At 40.0% G+C, this 18,928-nt stretch overlaps 1 protein-coding gene across 1 annotated transcript in view; it reads left to right on the plus strand.

Moving 5' to 3' along the window:
• The window catches only part of LOC306758409 (contactin-associated protein-like 4), a gene marked incomplete at both ends in the record, with an annotated part of 125,864 nt that overhangs the window by 72,052 nt on the left and 34,884 nt on the right, over positions 1 to 18,928 (plus strand). The window contains 5 exons of the mRNA XM_079243736.1: positions 422 to 689; positions 3,806 to 3,955; positions 4,245 to 4,416; positions 14,075 to 14,181; positions 16,632 to 16,751. Coding sequence (XP_079099862.1) covers positions 422 to 689; positions 3,806 to 3,955; positions 4,245 to 4,416; positions 14,075 to 14,181; positions 16,632 to 16,751 — 817 coding nt within the window. The remainder of the gene's footprint in view (positions 1 to 421; positions 690 to 3,805; positions 3,956 to 4,244; positions 4,417 to 14,074; positions 14,182 to 16,631; positions 16,752 to 18,928) is intronic.

Consider the following 18,928-nt stretch of genomic DNA (forward strand, 5'->3'; position numbering starts at 1 on the left):
AAGCTTGCAGGCTGAAATTCCCAGCAGAGTAAGGCCTGTAATATATTACAGCTGCAGCTTTAGCGATCGACTCAGTGTCATCACCACTACTCAAGACAATGGACTGTAACACAGATGTCACGATACTGCTGTGCTCTTTCTTTATTTTAGTTTCATTCTTTATCTTTTTACCTCCAAGTGATGTGACTTTGGTATTTTCATTGTGCTGCCCTGATCTTATCCTGAGCTTTGCTGGTATCATTATGGTAATACCAGTGTCCTCCTTAAGGAGACTTCCTGATGAGATCGTTGTGACATGAGGGTACATCGATGTGCCCTCTGCAGACGATTAAAATTAATGTTTGCTGTTGTTTTTATCTGTAGTAATCATTTATTCCATCTCACCTTTGCTCTGTCTTTACCGTGCATGTTTCTCTCTCAGGGAAATGTCACCTTCTCCTGCGCTGAGCCAGTTTCTGTTGCTGTGACGTTCCTTGGGCTGCAGAGTTTCCTCCAGTTGCCAGGGGTGATGGGGCCCTCCACAGGGCCCTCATCAGTCGGGTTTCAGTTCAGGACCTGGAACAAGGCTGGGCTTCTTCTCACCTTTAATCTCCCTCTGGAAGGGGGTGTGGTGTGGTTGTACCTGAGTGATGCCAGACTCCGCCTGCAGATCCATAAAGGTGGCAGGACGCTGCTGGAGCTGAGTGCAGGTTAGTGTAACACCTATTCAGTCACTAACAAGTTAATAATCACACTTCCATATCAGCTATTTTTCACCTAAGAAAGATTTTGTTCAATTAAACTATGAAAAATGAAGTTTTAAACGATGAGATGGCTACAAAAAATCCAGAAAATAATCTTTTATCACAAACATATTGTGAAGATGGAGATTTGGTATCTGATTTAAAGAAGATTTATAATATAAGTAGGTTTATAATTTATATGTTTTGTTCCATCACTACTGCGGAAAGGCAGCCTCAGCATAATTGACCTTCAGTTGCTATAGCAACAGTCTTGTAAAACAGGGAAAATTTTTATGTACATGTATTAAAATGAAAAATCAGTCCCACCAATTTAAAGAGCAAGAAAATTTGACCTTCCTGTTAAATCAAAGTGTTTTTGAAGATCTCAGTAAAAGTTTGGCTCAAAAATTTACTGTGGTGAGATTCTTATTAGTATGATGTTTTACAGACTCCTTGGCAGAATTTCCGCCAGGTGCAACTTTTATAAAACGCAATAAAAAGTTAGGAGGAAACAGAATGTAAAGTGATCAATTTAATGGAAATTATTTGCATGGCAGTCAGGTTCCAACACACTTGACTCAAATAAATCAGTCTATTCACTTGGTGAAACTGATCTCTTTATTGGCTGTTGGATCCATTTAATGCAGTGATCCTCACTGTTAATTCAACAAGAGCCGTAACATTCAGCTTTTTAGCAAGGAATTGTTATCCTAAATATTGCATGAAGTAATGGCATTCTAATGCAACAGTATATGGTGAAAAAGCAATAATGCCTCCAGAATGTTTGTTTTTCTTTTTCAACATATCTACAGAGCTACCGACAGAGCAGCTCTTTGGCAGAGTTCGGTGTAGCTGAAATTAGCCAAAACTGGCAACTCTTACAGGGTCAGTTAGAGCCGTTAGAACAGCAAAGTTTTTGCAAGCAGCCTGCAGTTCTTGTTTGTGGAGAGAACTGCACTGTTGATGATCATTATAAGAAAAGCCAGAGGCTGCTTCACGAGCCGCAAGTCAAGAGTCAGGCGTGCAGTGAGGAACACTGACTACTTGGAAGCCAGGTGTGACAGTGGCCCTCGAGGACTGATTTTGGACATCCCTGCTTGAGACAATTTCATATGAGGCTGTATGCATATTTGTGGCCGTAGGAACTTGTGTTTTGATGATTGTTTACAATGTGTTGGTAAGGTTTACATATTACTGCACACACACAGTTCATAGATCTATTGCACCCTGTAAAATCAGAAAAGCCTTAGTTTACAGGTATGTGGTCAGCTGACGTGCAATCCATCCATCCATCCATCTTCTTCTGCTAATCCGGGGTCGGGTCGCGGGGGCAGCAGCCTAAGCAGGGAAGCCCGGACTTCCCTCTCCCCAGCCACATTTGCCAACTCTGCGGGGGGGGATCCCGAGGCATGCCCAGGCCAGCCGAGAGATATAATCCCTCCAGCGTGTCCTGGGTCTTCCCCGGGGTCTCCTCCCAGAGGGACGTGCCTGGAACACCTCACCAGGGAGGCGTCCAGGAGGCATCCTGACCAGAGAGCCCGGCCACCCTGCGGAGGAAACTCATTTCAGCCGCCTGTATACGAGATCTCGTTCTTTCGGTCACGACCCACAGCTCATGATCATAGGTGAGGGTAGGAACGTAGATCGACTGGTAAATCTAGAGCTTGGCCTTCTGGCTCAGCTCTGGCTCACCATGACAGACCGGTACAGAGTCCGCATTACTGCAGACTCCGCACTGATCCACCTGTCGATCTCCCGCTCCATCCTTCCTTCACTCGTGAACAAGAGCCCGAGATATTTATACTCCTCCACTTGAGGCAGGACCTGACTCTCGACCCGGAGAGGACAATCCACCCTATTCCGGCTGAGGACCATGGTCTCAGATTTGGAGGTGCTGATTGTCATTCCAGCCGCTTCACACTCGGCCGCAAATGGCTCAAGTGAGAGCTGGAGATCACGACCAGATGAAGCCAACAGGACCACGTCATCCGCACAAAGTAGAGACCCAATCCATAGGCCACCAAACCGGATCCCCTCAACACCTCGGCTGTGCATAGAAATTCTGTCCATCAAAGTTATGAACAGAATCGGTGGTGAAGGGCAGCCTTGGCGGAGTCCAACCCTCACTGGAAACGAATCCGACTTACTACCGGCAATGCGGACCGAGCTGTCGTACAGCTGTCGTGCCTTCAAATCACTCCCCTCCAGGTCTCACTGTCATTGCCCACGTGAGCATTGAAGTCATGTGGGCACGTCAGCTGCCTCTCCCTGAGCCATCAGCTGACGTGCATTATTGAATTATGAAACATCTCGTATAAGTTTTTCATTAAAGCTTATCGTTCTGATTTATTTAGCGCATATTCACATTCATTTAATTGGAAACCCTACTGAAATGCATGTCAAAACATCTGTGAAAGCTACTTAGACATATCAAAAAAGGTTTCATCATTTCATGTAATCAGGACATTGCAGAAACATCTTTGCCTTTTAACACATTCTTGCATAGCAGCCATCACAATGCAAAGATCAAAAGGGACTGTACCTTATTCTAAATTGTGGTACAATGATAGCCTTATTGCTAAACATCTGGCAATTGTCACAACCTCAGAGCAGCAGATGTCACTATAAGATGGCAGAAGTCTGTTGTTATGCAAAGCATTGAAACTGAGATAAAATGTCGATTCTGATTAGATATTGATCAACTCCGTTAGCAACATAGATTAGCACAGCCTCACACGTATTTTGTCAATCAAAAGATAGAAGAATGAAAAAACAGCCTGCTTTTGCAACTTTTGCAATCAATTTCTGCAATTATAGTCTTTCCCCAAATGGTGTTTTTTTTATACAATGAAAAAAAACATGATAAAAAGCTGCTTCCATTCAGATATCTGGTGCGTGTGTGCCTGGCTGTGTTATAATAGGATAAATGATTGGCTCATTAGTGCTTTACTGCTAATGCTTGGCTTTAGTTTTTGGAAGGAAAATCTGTTGTAGGGCCTTTTTGATATGGTCCCATGAATACATGCAAGAAAAAATGTAATTTTCTGCTCTTCAGAGTTTGTTAATGAAAAATTGATTGCCAGGTTCTGCTCTCAATGACGGTCAGTGGCATTCTGTGGAAATGGACTCCAGAGGAGGTCGTCTCAGCATCTCTGTGGATACGGCGGAAGGAGGCAGCGCTCAGGCCAACCCATCGTTTCCTGTCAGCATCGAAAGTGACCTCTTCTTTGGTGGTATGAGAAGTCCCAGTCTGCTGAATCTTCTAAAGACAGGATTACTTTTCTAGTATCAACCGGCTTTGTGACGATGGCTGAAAACTAGAGATTCTGTAGAATTTAAAACTCAGCTTTGTTAAAACAATTTTGCAGCTATAATACAAAAACTGAAGAATAATTTCTCCAATAACAGATAAGTAGTGTAACTGTCTATGTCCTAACACAAAGCATTTGATCGTATTTTGAGTATAGCTATCCATTTAAGCTTACCTATTGTGACATTTTTCTCTAAATGTCCTCTCTTCAGGTTGTCCTGATGAAGACGGTGGTCAGGAATGCAGAAACCCATTTCATGTCTTCCAGGGATGCATGCGTTCACTAACTCTGTGCAAACAAGACGTGGACCTGATCAAGGTGCAGCATAAGCAGCTGGGAAACTACAGCAACTTGCAGATTGACATGTGTGGGATCACAGACAGGTTAGTTTTCAAAAGAAAATGTTCAGTATTTTAATAATGTGCAGCTGTCATGACAATGTTTCAGTGCTTTAACCACAAAGACTGCTGTTGTGGATCATTTGACTTCAGTCTCAGATCTCCTCTGTTAAAAATAAAGGTTTAAGTCTACAAGAGCTCAAAACTAAAGAAGTTAAAAGGGGAACATGGTACATGATTTATATGTTAAGTTTTTAACACTTTGTGCATTAATGTTATGGCAGCATTTTTGCATTTGACTTTGCATCAACAGTCTACTTTGACTGAAAATTGGGCAACTAACTGCTATAACACACTTACATGTTTAGTTAAGGATTGACTTCCTAATTTTGAGCATCTTCCAAAAGGCTTTGGGTTTGAAACCCGATGGACAGTAAGGCCAACACCTCAACCACTCGTTCATCCTGGTCAATGCATAACATCTCACACGGGGAAACTTTGCTGATGAGAGGACCAGAATGGTGGATTCTGTTGAAAGACTTTAATAGAAATTTGATATCACATGCACAGACTCCATTGGACAAGTGATGAGCAGGAGCTCAATATAGCATCATTATGTTTTCCTGAGATCAGCCATGCATTTTCAGCTGTTTCCTTTGTTTTTAATGAAGAAATAAAACTTTTAGACAAATGGGTGGTGAGCAAAAAAAAAAAATAAAAATGCTGTCTGAAGGTGTTTTGAAAGTGAACAATAGCAGCGTTGTTGGATCAAACAGATATATCCTTTAGTTGTCCTGAAATGAAAAGATTATTTTTTCATCCATGATTGCTTTGTCATCAGCATTTTTTAGGATGATTGTTTTTTTTTCCTTTGAAATATAAAATTACTTTTTTTTTTTTTTTTTTTTTTTTTTTTTTTCTCTGCTGGCAAAGTGATATTTTTTGTAGAATAAAGCTGCCAAGCAATTTTGAGGAACTCTAAACCATTAAAAAAATAAAGCACTTTCCCTAATTTTATTACTTAAAACACTGTAAAAAGAAACCAGTTTAATCTGATCATGCAACTGGAAAATATTAGCCAATGACACAGTGTAATTATATGATACAATAAATATGCAATATACTGTTATTTCCCAGTAGTCAAAACCCACATACCAGGACAGCATGAACCCAAAGCAGCATGCTTCCATTGCATCATGACTGCAGCATCTTGCACTCACTGGTGCACATATGCAGTTTTACAAGAAGTTGTGTCTGGTAAGAAGTGACTTTTGAGCATTTAGATAATGGCCTGATTGCTCTTCTTTGCCCTGCCCTGGCCTTTTATAAGTTTTGCAGGCTACATGAGTGAATAAAATAGAAATTCACAATCACTAAAGTAACTGGTGTGTATATACAAACATACAGTTACGTCCATAAATATTTGGACACTGACACAAGTTTTTTTTTACCTGTTAACTGAAACATACTTTAATTATAGTGATATGATGGACATGGACATAAAGTGCAGACTCTCAGCTTTCATTTGAGGGTATCCACATACAAATTGGATGAAGGGTTTAGGAGTTTCAGCTCTTTAACATGGGCCACCCTCTTTTTAAAGGGACCAAAAGTAATTGGACAATTGACCAAAAGGCCAATTCATGGCCAGTTGTGGGCAATTCCTTCATTATATCGTTATCAGTCAAACAGATATAAAGCCTGGAGTTCATCTGAGGTCTGGTGCTTGCAGTCAGAAGATCTTGCTGTGAAGACAACATGTGGTCAAAGGAGCTCTCCATGCAGGCGAAACAAGCCGTCCTTAGGCTGCGAAAACAGAAAAAAACCATCAGAGAAATTGCTACAATATTAGGAGTGGCAAAATCTACAGTTTGGTACATCCTGAGAAAGAAAGCAAGCACTGATGAACTCAGCAACGCAAAAAGACCTGAACATCCATGGAAGACAACAGTGGTGGATGATCGCAGAATCATTTCCATGGTGAAGAGAAACCCCTTCACAACAGCCATTGAAGTGAACAACACTCTCCAGAAGGTTGGCGTATCAATGTCCAAGTCTACCATGAAGAGAAAACTGCACAAAAGTAAATACAGAGGGTTCACTGCAAGGTGCAAGCCACTCATAAGCCTCAAGAATAGAAAGGCTAGATTGGACTTTGCTGAGAAACATCTAAAAAAAGCCAGAATCGTTCTGGAAGAACATTTTTTTAGACAGATGAAACCAAGATCAACCTCTGTCAGAATGATGGCAAGAAAAAAGTATGGCGAAAGCTTGGAACAGCTCATGATCCAAAGCACATTACATCCTCTGTAAAACATGGGGGAGGCAGTGTGATGGCTTGGATGTGCATGGCTGCCAGTGGCACTGGGTCACTAGTGTTTATTGATGATGTGACACAGGACAGAAGCAGCTGGATGAATTTTGCGGTGTTCAGAGACATACTGTCTGCTCAGATCCAGTCAAATGCATCCAAATTGATTGGGCGGCGTTTCATAATACAGATGGACAATGACCCAAAACATACAGCAAAAGCAACCCAGGAGTTTATTAAAGCAAAGAGGTGAAATATTCTTGAATGGCCATGTCAGTCACCTGATCTCAACCCAATTGAGTATGCATTTTACTTGTTAAAGACTAAACTTAGGACAGAAAGGCCCACAAACAAACTGCAACTGAAAGCAGATGCATTAAAGGTCGGGCAGAGCATTCAAATAGAGGAAACCCAGCGTCTGGTGATGTCCATGAGTTCAAGACTTCAAGCAGTCATCACCAGCAAAGGGTTTTCAACCAAGTATTAGAAATGAACATTTTGTTTTCAGTTATTTAATTTGTCCAATTACTTTTGAGCCCCTGAAATGAAGGGATTGTGTTTAAAAACTGCTTTAATTCCTCACAATTTTATATAATGTTTTTGTTCAACCTGGTGAATCAAAGCTGAAAGTGTGCACTTGAACTGCATCACTTCAAATTCATTGTGGTAGTATACAGTACCACAATTAGAAAAACTTGGTCTTTGTCCAAATATTTATGGACCAAACTGTATTTACCATAGTTCCATGAAATCAATGCACTTTGATAACATTATGACAAACAATTGCTTCCTACCAGGAGTGGGGTTTGAACCCACGAGGGCTTATGCCCATTGGAACTTAAGTCCAACGCCTTCACCACTCGGCCATCCTGGTGTCTGCATAAAGCATAAGCACCATATTTCTTCTTCGATATAAACATCACATGCTGATATTGTGACAAGCCACCCACCAGAAGAAAATTTTAGACCACAAGAACTTGATACCATTGCATCTCCACATGCAGCACATTGTGCTAAAACTTCCGCTGCAGGTTGTGAGATTTGAAAATAAAGCACAACTTTATCATAAGGAATTAATTTACAGCCCTAAATGCTGTTCGTAACCCTACCCTTCTGATTATTAATTTTGCAGGATTCTGCCCAGATTCTTACCAGCATTGATTTGATTCATAACCCAATCTGACAAAGTAGCTCATATTTTGCTTGCATGCTGTGTGCTGTTCAATGGCCCAAACAGCAGATTTCTAAAAAAAAAAAAAAAGACCTAACAGATGGAACTGCTATATTGTCATTTGAATGTGAAACACACAAAGAAAACAACAAAAGAAATGACTGCAACAATCATGCTAAACCTCGCTGCATTACTGCATTTTCTGAAGAAAAGCAGAAATGGAGGTGTCACCAAACAACTATGCAACACAACGTTGCATTGTAGAATCAGAGTGAATACATGAATAACTGCGTGGTACGATAAAGTATTGTCGATTCAGTTTGGGAATCAGGAGAGAGGAGACACACATGAGGGAGGAAAGGGGAGCAGAACCAATCATTTGCTGTTTTAGTGTCACGCCAAATAGCAACACAATTAATGAGACAATTACAGCAATTATAAACCTGCCTCCAGAGAGCAGAGGAAACACAAACACTTAGAAAGCCACCAAGGAGGGAGTTGGGGGTTTACTGTCTACCTCCCATACGGAGGTCAACAGAAAAACAGCTCAAAACAAAGATCCAGAAAGTGCAAGGAAGACGACAGAAAACAGTTAAAAAAATCACTTCAAGTTAGAGGGGAATTGGACCGGTACAAGTCTTGACAGCGCGAATGAGCTGAACACCGTGGAAAACATTCTGCCTTGTTCCACTATCTAAAAAAATCCAAACAATCTGAAGCAAATGACTACAGACCAGTTGCCATAACACCATGAAAGTCCTTGAGATACTGTCGTTGGATCACTGTTGTGTGAAAAGCTTCATAAACTTCAGATAGATACCTCCACAGCCAGCTGGATTTAGGACTACTGAAAAAACAGACCATAACTGAAAGGTTGTGCATCTGAGATGGTGCTCAGCAGTGCAGGAGCACCACAAGGGACTGATCTCTCACCATTTCTGTTCACACTGTTCATCTCATACGTCCAATACAACTGTAAGCCCCTTCATCTGCAGAAATACTCTGCAGCTGTGGAGTGTAGCAGCGATGGGCAAGAAGCTGACAGAGAACTGATCAGTCAGTGAGACTGCAAGATGGTGCGGAAACAATCACCTCATCTTGAAAACAAACTAAACAAACATGATTGTTGACTTCAGGAAGAACAATCGTACACAAAACACTGTTTACATGCTTAGACTTGCATGTAACTGTTTTTAAGAAGAGGCTCAAGACCCACCTTTTTAGCTTAGCATTTAACTGAAATTTATTTTACTTTATTTACTTATCTTAATTTACTTCATTTATTAATTAATTTACTTTTAAATTGTTTTTATTAGATTTCTTATTTTTAATACATTATTGTGAAGTCCTTCTATGTATATATGTATATTTTCTTTTATTGTTGCTCTTATTTCTTACTGCTTCTTAAGGTTATTCATCTTCTGCTTTTAACTCCAGTGTTTTCCTTATGGGGATCCAGCACGCTGGGGGCCCTGCCTGTTTGGTCTGGGGGCTGTTGTCATGACGACCGCTGCTGTTTGGGTGGCGCGGGGTCCAGCACTGCAGCTTCACGGCTGCGGGGTGGTCCCTTTGCTGCCTGGGAGTTGTGCGGTTCCTGTGTTTTGATTTGTTTTGATTTGATTTAGACAAGAGGTGGAGGTGGTGGAAGATTAGAAGTATGTTGGACTTGGACATGCGTCACAGAAGCATCTAGTAAAAAGGACACTGCAGACTCTACTGCCTAATGAAGCAAAGATCATTTAATGTCTGCACCAAAATGTTCCATATCTTCTATAAGTCTCTGGTGGAAAGTGGAATCAGCTTTGCAGCCTTCTGTTTGGGCAGCAGCATTAGAGCCAGAGACTTACAGAGGCTCAATTTGTGCATGGAAGAACTGGAGCTGATTGTCAAGAAAAGAATGCTTCATGAGCTGCTGAAAATAATGGACGGTTTCTTTGCATCCTTGACACAAGACAGCAGAGAAACAGCAGAGTGTGTTTTCAGTGTGAGGCTTCGTCAAGTCCAGTGATCTCTGGTACAAAAAGGTGCCTGAGAACATGCAACCTGCAGCCATTATTCCCCCAGGAACAAGGCACTATCTTCTGCTAATTAATTACGGTATGAGCCATACGAAGGGCAAACCGTGTTACCATGGCAACCTACAGAAAAAACCCATGAAACACAGTTTATTCATATCTCTATAGAAATACTTGGGATCTGCATTCATATTTATTAGGTCCTTAACACACAACACATGTCGAGGTAAGCTACGCAGGTGTTTAAACACTGTTGGCAGGGGCAACAAGGCTAGAAGCCAATGGATGCCGCTTGCAACTTTATATATATATATATATATATTTTTTTTTTTATGAAAATAATATGATTGCATTGTAATTTCCCTCTTGGAGAAATAAAGTATTTTTCATGTCATTTTATTAGATGAAACATATAGTAACTGCACAAAAACATAAACATGCATGCAAAGTACTGGACTGATCAGATGCACATCATAGATCAGAAGAAACTGCTTTAATGATTTTCATTAACTGTCACTCTGCTCATGCTGCATCTTTATTCAACAGGCTACAGTTCATCTACAGATCTGACTTCTCACTGGAATAAACCTGTAAAAAACAAACAAGCAAAAAACAAGTTTCCATTAAAGAAAGGGAAAAAAAATCCACTGCGTGCTCCCACACTGTAATCCTGCTGATTGAATTTTGGGCTCATGGGAAATATTGTGCTATAAAGTCAGGTGGAAAATGGACTCACTGACGCTGCCTTAATATGGTGGCCATATTTCAGAGCAGGTTATTACTCTATATGTGCAGTTGTGTGCAATTATGTGTTGTTGGAAACAGTAAGGAGTATTATTAGCCAAAGCAAACATACCATTAACAGCACAAATGGAGCCCACCTCCACAGGGAGCTCAGCTTCAGCCTCTCTCCGCTGCCCCACACCACTACACTCCCTGTGTGATTTAGATTAACGATTTTTGTATTATTACAGTAATTATTTCTGCAGTTTTTATGTCAGTAATTGATTTAGCAACATATTTATGGTCCAGAATGAACCGATTTCCTCAGCATTTCATGTAGCATCAATCTTTTTGTCCCTCTCCAGCGTATGTGCTCTCAGTGTCTGCCGCATTAAATGATCTCTGTCTTCTTCTCGCTCTATAAAGTTTCTGTTTCCCTTTTTTTCCCTCTTCTTCATAATCTCCCAGACTGTTTCATCCTTTGTTGTTTTTTTTCCCCACATCTTATCTTTAGCTTTTCTTTGTGTTATTTCTCTGCTGAATGAGTTGCTCCTTATGGTTTCATTTTTTCCTCTTCTTCCTCTTTTTTTATTTATTCTTTAATTGAGTTTTCAGGGCTCCAGTTTGACAGGACGAATGGGCGTGTTTTGGACCAAACTGAGGATGTGAATGGGAGTCTGCAGGGGACACTGAACCCGATGTGGTTTTGTTAGGCTTAATAGGCATTTTGGAACACAAGAGGGTTAGCTGATAGAGCCTGATTCAATGTGTAAACGGACACTCCCGAGGGGCCAGAGAATGGCTATTGCACATGGGTGTGTTTCTTAGATGAGGCTCTGTGCTGTCAGACTGTCCATCCACCTTTGGTTATCTACATCCCTCCAGAAAATATGACCGAATTTATCAATGTAATGTTTTCAGTGCTGGATGAGCGCAGGTGTGTGTCTGTGTGTGTGTGTGTCTGTGTGTGTGTGTGTGTAGGAGCGGGGTAAGATTTGGCATTTTGATAAGAAAGAAAGCAATCTTCCTCTTAGTCTAAAAAGGCAAAATATTCCTAAAATAAATAAAAGGAACAACAGCATGCAGGTTGAGACCCAAGTCGTTCTCCTCTGTCTTTGTGCTCTGACCCATTAAATCTGTGTTTTTCTGCAGAAACGCAGCTTTTCGTTCACACTCCCTTTTTATATTTAAATATTTTTGGCTGCAACCTTTGGGAGGAATTTAGACACAAACTAAAGACAGCTCAGAGGTACAAAGACTATCAAACAATTGGTTCAAACTGGCATTTAACACACATTCGTCTTTTATTGGTGGAACATGGACTTCCACGTGATGCTTAGGTATTTATCAATAGTTTAGAACACAACTAGTATGAAACAGTTTCTAAATTATCTTTTTCTAATGTACAGCTTGTTCTTTGACCAGTCAGTCAGCCCCTCAGCAGTGTTAATATGCTGCATTCAGAGGTGATGGGAATTCAAACTTCCACTCACAAGAGGGAAAAAGAGCAGTCTCAGAATGTCCAAGAGCAGCCTACACAGTGAAAAAGTATTGTTACTCTGACACTTAGGCTCTATAATTATAAGTGACAAAGACAAAATCAATACAAATACAAAGAAATAACATTTATGAAATCTGGTTATCACATAACTGCACACAGAACAATGAAGTGACTGTAACATAACATATAAAAAGGTAAAATGTTCCCTCAGGCAAACACACTCAATAAGAATCTAATCTCCTCTGTTGCATTGAAACTGGATTTTATTCATCCTTTCTGTCTATTTTCCTTCTACATGAGTAAACATGAAGTAATCTAATATACTTTACCATGCAGTGACTCCTAACTAACATGGAAAAACCTTCTGAAACCAGGGGAAAACACACACCTACACGTAGATTCTGTCAACAGGCATCAAAGACTTTCTCTGGGAGTAGAGATCATTTTTACAGAATATCTTTTCCTGGGGTCTTCTCTTTTATCATCCACAGCCTTTAAAAAAAACACATATGCCCTAGAACAGGGGAATTGACTGTTCTAAATAAAATGATTTCGCCTCAGCAGGCTACTTTCTTGTCAGGCAGACAAATTACTCACGCACAGAAAACTACTTCAATTGCAGAAAATGTGTCTGTAAGACGAAGCTGATGAGAAAGAAGTCAGTGGAAGAAAAAATCGTTTCACATAAAAATTGGGATTTTTTTTTGTTTTATAATGTTTAAATTGATTTTTTTTGGTCAAAAATTGATTTTTTTTAAAATTTATTTTAATGTATTTTTGTTGTTTTTTTTTTCATTTTATTTTAAATGTTAATATTTTAGATGTGGGCTGCACGGTGGCATAGTGGTCAGCATTGTTTAAAAAAAAAATTGTTAAAACTCGAATCAAGAGAAAAGCATTTCATCCCAGCCTGATTTTAAAAATCATGGCATATGTGCACATCATAATAACATGCATGCAGCACATGTGAGAGATTTTAACTCCTTCTGCTTCTGCTAACTGAGGTCAGGGAGGCAGATTTCCATTATTTAGGACAGTTTCTGGACATGATCCAGAATGTGTGTACACATATATATGTACAGTATACACTATTACTAGTCATAGTTTATAGTGGAAGCTGCCAAACTGAGGTGAATCATTTTCCTGCCATCATAAACTCTGGTTCATATTCAACTTTTTTTTTTTTTATCATAAAACATTTTCTTTAATGTCACAAATTGCTTTTATTCTGTTAACAACAAAAAGAAACTGCAAAATCATAAGACTCTTATTCTGTCAAGGAGCTCTTTTGTTCATTATAAACGTTGGAAATGTGGCTTCCAGATGAGGAAATAAAAAGCTTTCTGCATTTCTTCTAAGCAACAAACACGCTTGATCATTAAATTATATAAACGGAAGAATAAAAATAATATATGATGCTCTTTGCTAATTTAATGAAAGAGCTTCTTTTATTATTTTTAAAAATAGTTTCAAAAGTACTTCTTTGTTAAAGATGTCAGTGAGTTTTGTGAGTTTGAAAACATTTGTGTCAAGCTACTGCAGGAACGTCAAGGCTCGTCCTGTGATTGGTGCTTTCTGCAGTCCTTCTTTTCTGCCCAATAAGTGACTCTGCTGAAGAATGGAGGACTCTCACAATTTTTTGTTTGTTTGTTTGTTTATTTCAAACCAAACAAAGCAGAATATTTTTCAGAACAATAATAAAGAAAAAGGTATTTGAGCATCGACTGCTTTCCTTCTTTTGAGACTTGAAAGACAAACCTGCAGCGTTGCTTCCAAGTAACAAACAATTCAGGTTTTTTGTTTGTATTTTCACCCAAATCAGCTTTCTTAGCATGTCTTACCTTCTTCTAATGTTTATTTCTTTGCAGCTAAACTAAACCCCTCCCCGTCCACAGCAAATACACACATTTTATGAGGACATTTAAAAAACGACATTTATGTTCACATTTTTGAAGACCTGCTTTGTTTTCCATCTGCTTCAGGTGCTCTCCCAGTCGCTGTGAACATGGCGGCCGCTGCAGTCAGTCCTGGACCGTCTTCCACTGTAACTGCTCTGACAGCGGCTACAGCGGCGCCACCTGCCACAGCTGTGAGTCACATGACACACAAACATGGGCACACGGCCACTCGACAGCAGCTCAGCATGAAGCTGCTGCTCGTGGAAAGAGTCAGAGATCTTTGCAGACAACGATGCTTCACTTTGGAAAATTCACACAGAAAGTTGCAGAAAAACGTACGCAGCATTTTTATCTGCATACATGTTTTACACATCATAATTTAAATAAATGTTTTAAAATGATGCCTTTATTAAATCAATTCAATGTCTTTTAAATCAAAGACTTAAAAGTTTAGACTTAAAAGCAGTTTTATTCAGTCTGCCTTGCCTCATTTATATGAGGCATAAAAACTGGGTTTTTACCCCATTTCTCCTTCAGAACTGCCTGAAGGAGAAACGGTGTTGAAAATCTCCTTAGATTTGCTCCATATTGACTTGATACCATCACGCAGTTGCTGCAGATTTGTCAACTGAACATCGGTGAGAATCTTCCGTTGTGCCACGTCCCGAAGGCGCTCTGTTGGGTGGAGATCTGGTGACTGTGGGAGCCTTTGGAGAACAGTGGGGTCATTGTCATGTTCACACAGTTGCAGATGAGTTGATCTTTGTGAAATGGTGTGTTATCCTGGTGTGGAGGAAGAAGCCAGCAGAAAGTGGTACACTGTGGTGATATAGTACGCCATCTTAACGTGGAGCTGAAATTGAGACTCATCAGACCAGGTGGCGTTTCTCCAATCTTTTATTGTCCATCTTTAGTGAGCCTGACCATGTCTACATGTGCAGCTGCATTGCTGCCATGTTCAATTAGCTATTTAGTTAGTTAGTTGTTAGTTGTACTAAATAAATTAAAAAAAAACTGTGATTATAGCGTTTTATATGACTGAGAAAATTAATCATGAATAGAACAAACAATTAAATCACATTTTATTTTAACAAAAGTCTAATTTTCATTACTTGAGGCATCCAAAATGTAAACATTTCTGTCATGCACATCAATGTGCACTGTGCTTCCTTGGTTACCTCTTCTCGGTTGCCTTGCTGTATTTATGTTGGGTTTCTACTTCCACATGTTGAACGCACTAAGCAGTAAGAACCGACTGCCTGAAGGATTGCTTTTATCGTGACAAATCAAGTGGAGTTGCGTGGAGAATGCTGCAGAATGCTGAAGTCAGGTTTGCTCTGAGGATGTGTGTGAAACCAGAACAGAGGAACAGTTCCTGTGGATCTTTGTTAACCATCTCAGAACAGGTCGACGAATGAACGGCGAAGACACGAATCACTCAGACTTTTTTTTGTGGATCTTTGAGAATGTCTTGATTTCTCCCCTTCATCACAAAACACCTCCAAATGTAATTTTTTTACTCGTTTATCCAACATCAGATAAACCTGTTTGAACGATTATTCTTTATTAACACAGCATGTTGCCGACGTTTGTTCATTTGCAGGAGTGTGCTTTGTACTTACCGATACCTAAACTGTGCTCTAACTTTTTTTTTCTTCTCTTACTGAATTAACTGAGGCAAAGTGTGATAGAACAGCTACATTTAATGCAGGATTTCGACAGAAACTTACATTAAACTGAGAAGCGGCTGACATTGCGTAGCCTGTGCTGCTTTCATGCACATGTCACTTTCATTCGCCTCTCCATCATTCGCGTTTAAAGCTGCATTTAGAGACCTGTCGAGCTGACAGCACCAACTTCAGCGCACAGACAACCTGCAATTCTGAGGCTGCCAATCAGGCCTGCACATACCAGATAGACTGTTTAGTAATTACAGTGCTATGTTTTTCTCTTTTTCCCTTCGATGTGGGGGCTGCACAGTGAGAGTTATGACTGAACCGAGATGCTTTTGTTTTGGCAATTATGGAGATATTTTTTTAAATAAATGGTTTATCCTGTGATGTATGTCCACGGCACCTTCATGACCTTTTTTTTTGTCAGAGTTTGTGTAATAAGAAAGAGGTTTTTTAAACTAAATTCAGAGCTTGTGAATGAATAAATGATACTGTGAGCTCAGAGGTAAGCAGCACCGGCGCTCTGCTGAATCTCTCACGTTCAATCCCGATGATGAAAAGAAAAAAAGACATTTCACTGTTTTTCTAACATCATTAAGAGATTGTGATGACTGACAGATCTTTTTCTGGGTTAAAGAGAAATAGGGCGATGTGGCAGCTTTGACAGACAAATTTAACTTGATAGGCGGAAGAGTAAAAGGATTTACGGAGGCAGCGAGGAAGAGGTGGGGTTCATAAAGGTGTGATGGTTGTGTCTTTGCATCAATTATTTCTCTCATCTGCATTTAAAGTCAGATTTAGTTTATTGAAGCTGCCGCAGGAACAAAACTTCTGATTATTTTCCTCACTTTGACCATGACAAATTGATCCTGAAGCTGCACCGTAATCCTCAGCAGCGTGATCTTCATCGCCCTCTCAGGGTCCTGTGTTCCAGCTCGCTGATGTTGATCTTATTATTTTCCTCCCAGCTGTGTACGAACAGTCCTGTGAGGCGTACAAACACAACGGCAACACGTCGGGCTATTTCTACATCGACGTGGACGGCAGCGGACCGATCAAACCGCAGCTGGTCTACTGCAACATGACAGGTGACACATTTCTCTCCTCCTCCTCCTCCCTCCATCATCCCTCAGTGTTTTGCATTCGGATTTACATAATTGCAAATGATGATGCTTCTCTCATCACACTCTGATCCACTTTATCTTCCACACCCCCCTTTTAGAAAGGCTCTCTCTGTCCCGGTGCTTTATTGTTATGATGCTGAACTGTGTTGTGATTTTCTCTCCTTTATGAAATATATCATTCTGTCAGCCTGTGTGTGCTTTAGATCATGATATGAATATGAATCACAGCGATTCTTGTAGTGTGTTTTTACCTTCTCTTCCATTCTCACACTCCCTTTCTTTAGTCATTTCCAAACAGATGTGGAACCTGACTATTATAAACATTAATTATGAATCTAAAAGATGAAAATACAAACACTAATGTGATGCTTTAGATATTCTGGTTCAAACACATTCTGGTGGATGAGCTTCAGAGAAGCCAGATCCTGTTGGAGGCTGCTCAGGCTTCATGTATTTAATTTATTTATTCACCTTTATTTAACCAGGAAGTTACACTGAGATCAGAAATCACAAGGTAGACCTGGCCAAGTTAGCAGCCTTGCAAAGTTGACAAATGAAAGAAAGCAAGAGGTTATTTGTCCTAAATCAGTGTTTCTTAATCCTGGTCCTTGGGGTCCGCTGCGTTCAACCCTACTTTACACACCTAACTCAAATCAATGGCGCATTATCAGGTTTTCATAGAACTTGGCAAGACTTCAAATCATCCCATTTTCTCCTGCTTTACGTTTGTCTTTAAGGCCTGACACAATCTGACACCTGCCAGTTAAACTTGTAATTTAATAACGCATCAAATATGGACAGACTGGAACCTACATGTTCAAAAAACTTTCTAATTATGATTGTAGTTATTTTATTAGTTAATTTATTTAGAAAATATTGAAAATCTTGTTGTTTTAAACATGCTTTTTTAAATAGCTAGTGAGAGAATTTTTTTATATTTATAAAACGTTGAATGTCTCCTGTGGTAACTATGCATGCATCAAGGTGTAGCCTAAAATCCTGCATATGAAATGTGAAAAGGTAAGGGTGTATTTTAATCTGAAATAACGTTGGTTTCTATCTCTGACAATATTTTTAAAGTTTTTTTTTTCTTTGCAGCATCTGAAATGTTTTTAATGTTTCTGTAAAGCACTTCACTTGTTTTGTACGTTAAACGTGCTTTACAAATAAACTCGCCTTGCCTTTTCCTAAACCCTAATGAAGTTTGATCCAAAGTGGAAACACTTCACTTGGCCAGTGCTTTACAGTACACAATTATAAGTCATGTTTAAAAGTATAAGTAATATAAGTGCTTAACTTGTGTGTTTTTGCTGCTTGGACAAATTAGCCTGTGTTTATGTGTTTCTATACAGCACTGAAAACACTTTAACTAAACAAACATTGTGTTGTAGTTTAGGAAGTATCTCTTTCATTCATCAAGCTAAGTCAGCTGGACTGAGTTTTGCTCTCATATAGAAAAAGTTTCTGTTCTGATGGAGATTTCCTTTAAGTTGCCTTTGAAACCTCTGATGCTGTTCAGTCATGGCTCACCTCAGGTGTTGCTAAAGTGAAAGTGTGCATCGTTTCATTAGAGGCAAAGTGTGAGTAGATGTCCTCAGTCTCCTTGGGACTGCTGAAAGGACGCTTTTTGTAAGTAAGGGAGAGGCAATGTCTCGGTCCTCCTCTCTTAAGTGAAAGTTTCTACTTGACAGAGATGAACTCTTTCCCTCCCCACTCAAAGTTTTCCTCTTTGTCCAACATTTTAACATGGTTGTCCTCAGAAGTGCGTCCTCCGTTACCAAGCTGCAGAGAAGGTCGGAGTTCTGGCCAGATGTGTTGATTCTCCTGTGTCGAGCCAGTTGTGTGTTACGTGGCGGTTTGGTCTCCCCAGCGGAGAGATCAGTGCGACCTCACTGAGCTGAACTCAGTACGCCTGGTTTCTTTTTTACTCAGGTCCTCTGAAGGAGCTGATGGTGAGGCCACATGAGGGATGTCAGTGCTTTCCCTTTTCTTATCCTTTCTCTTGATGTTGACGGTCTTCCTGGAGGTGTTTTAGTAAAGGCCACACATTCCTTTAAGACACACTAGAGAACTTTTGCCATTTCCCTCGTCATGCACCACCTATCAACAGCTAATTCAGCATCCATCTTGTATCCTACCTG

This window comes from Telmatherina bonti, assembly GCF_933228915.1.
Source record: "Telmatherina bonti genome assembly, chromosome: 7".
Taxonomy (NCBI): domain Eukaryota; kingdom Metazoa; phylum Chordata; class Actinopteri; order Atheriniformes; family Telmatherinidae; genus Telmatherina; species Telmatherina bonti.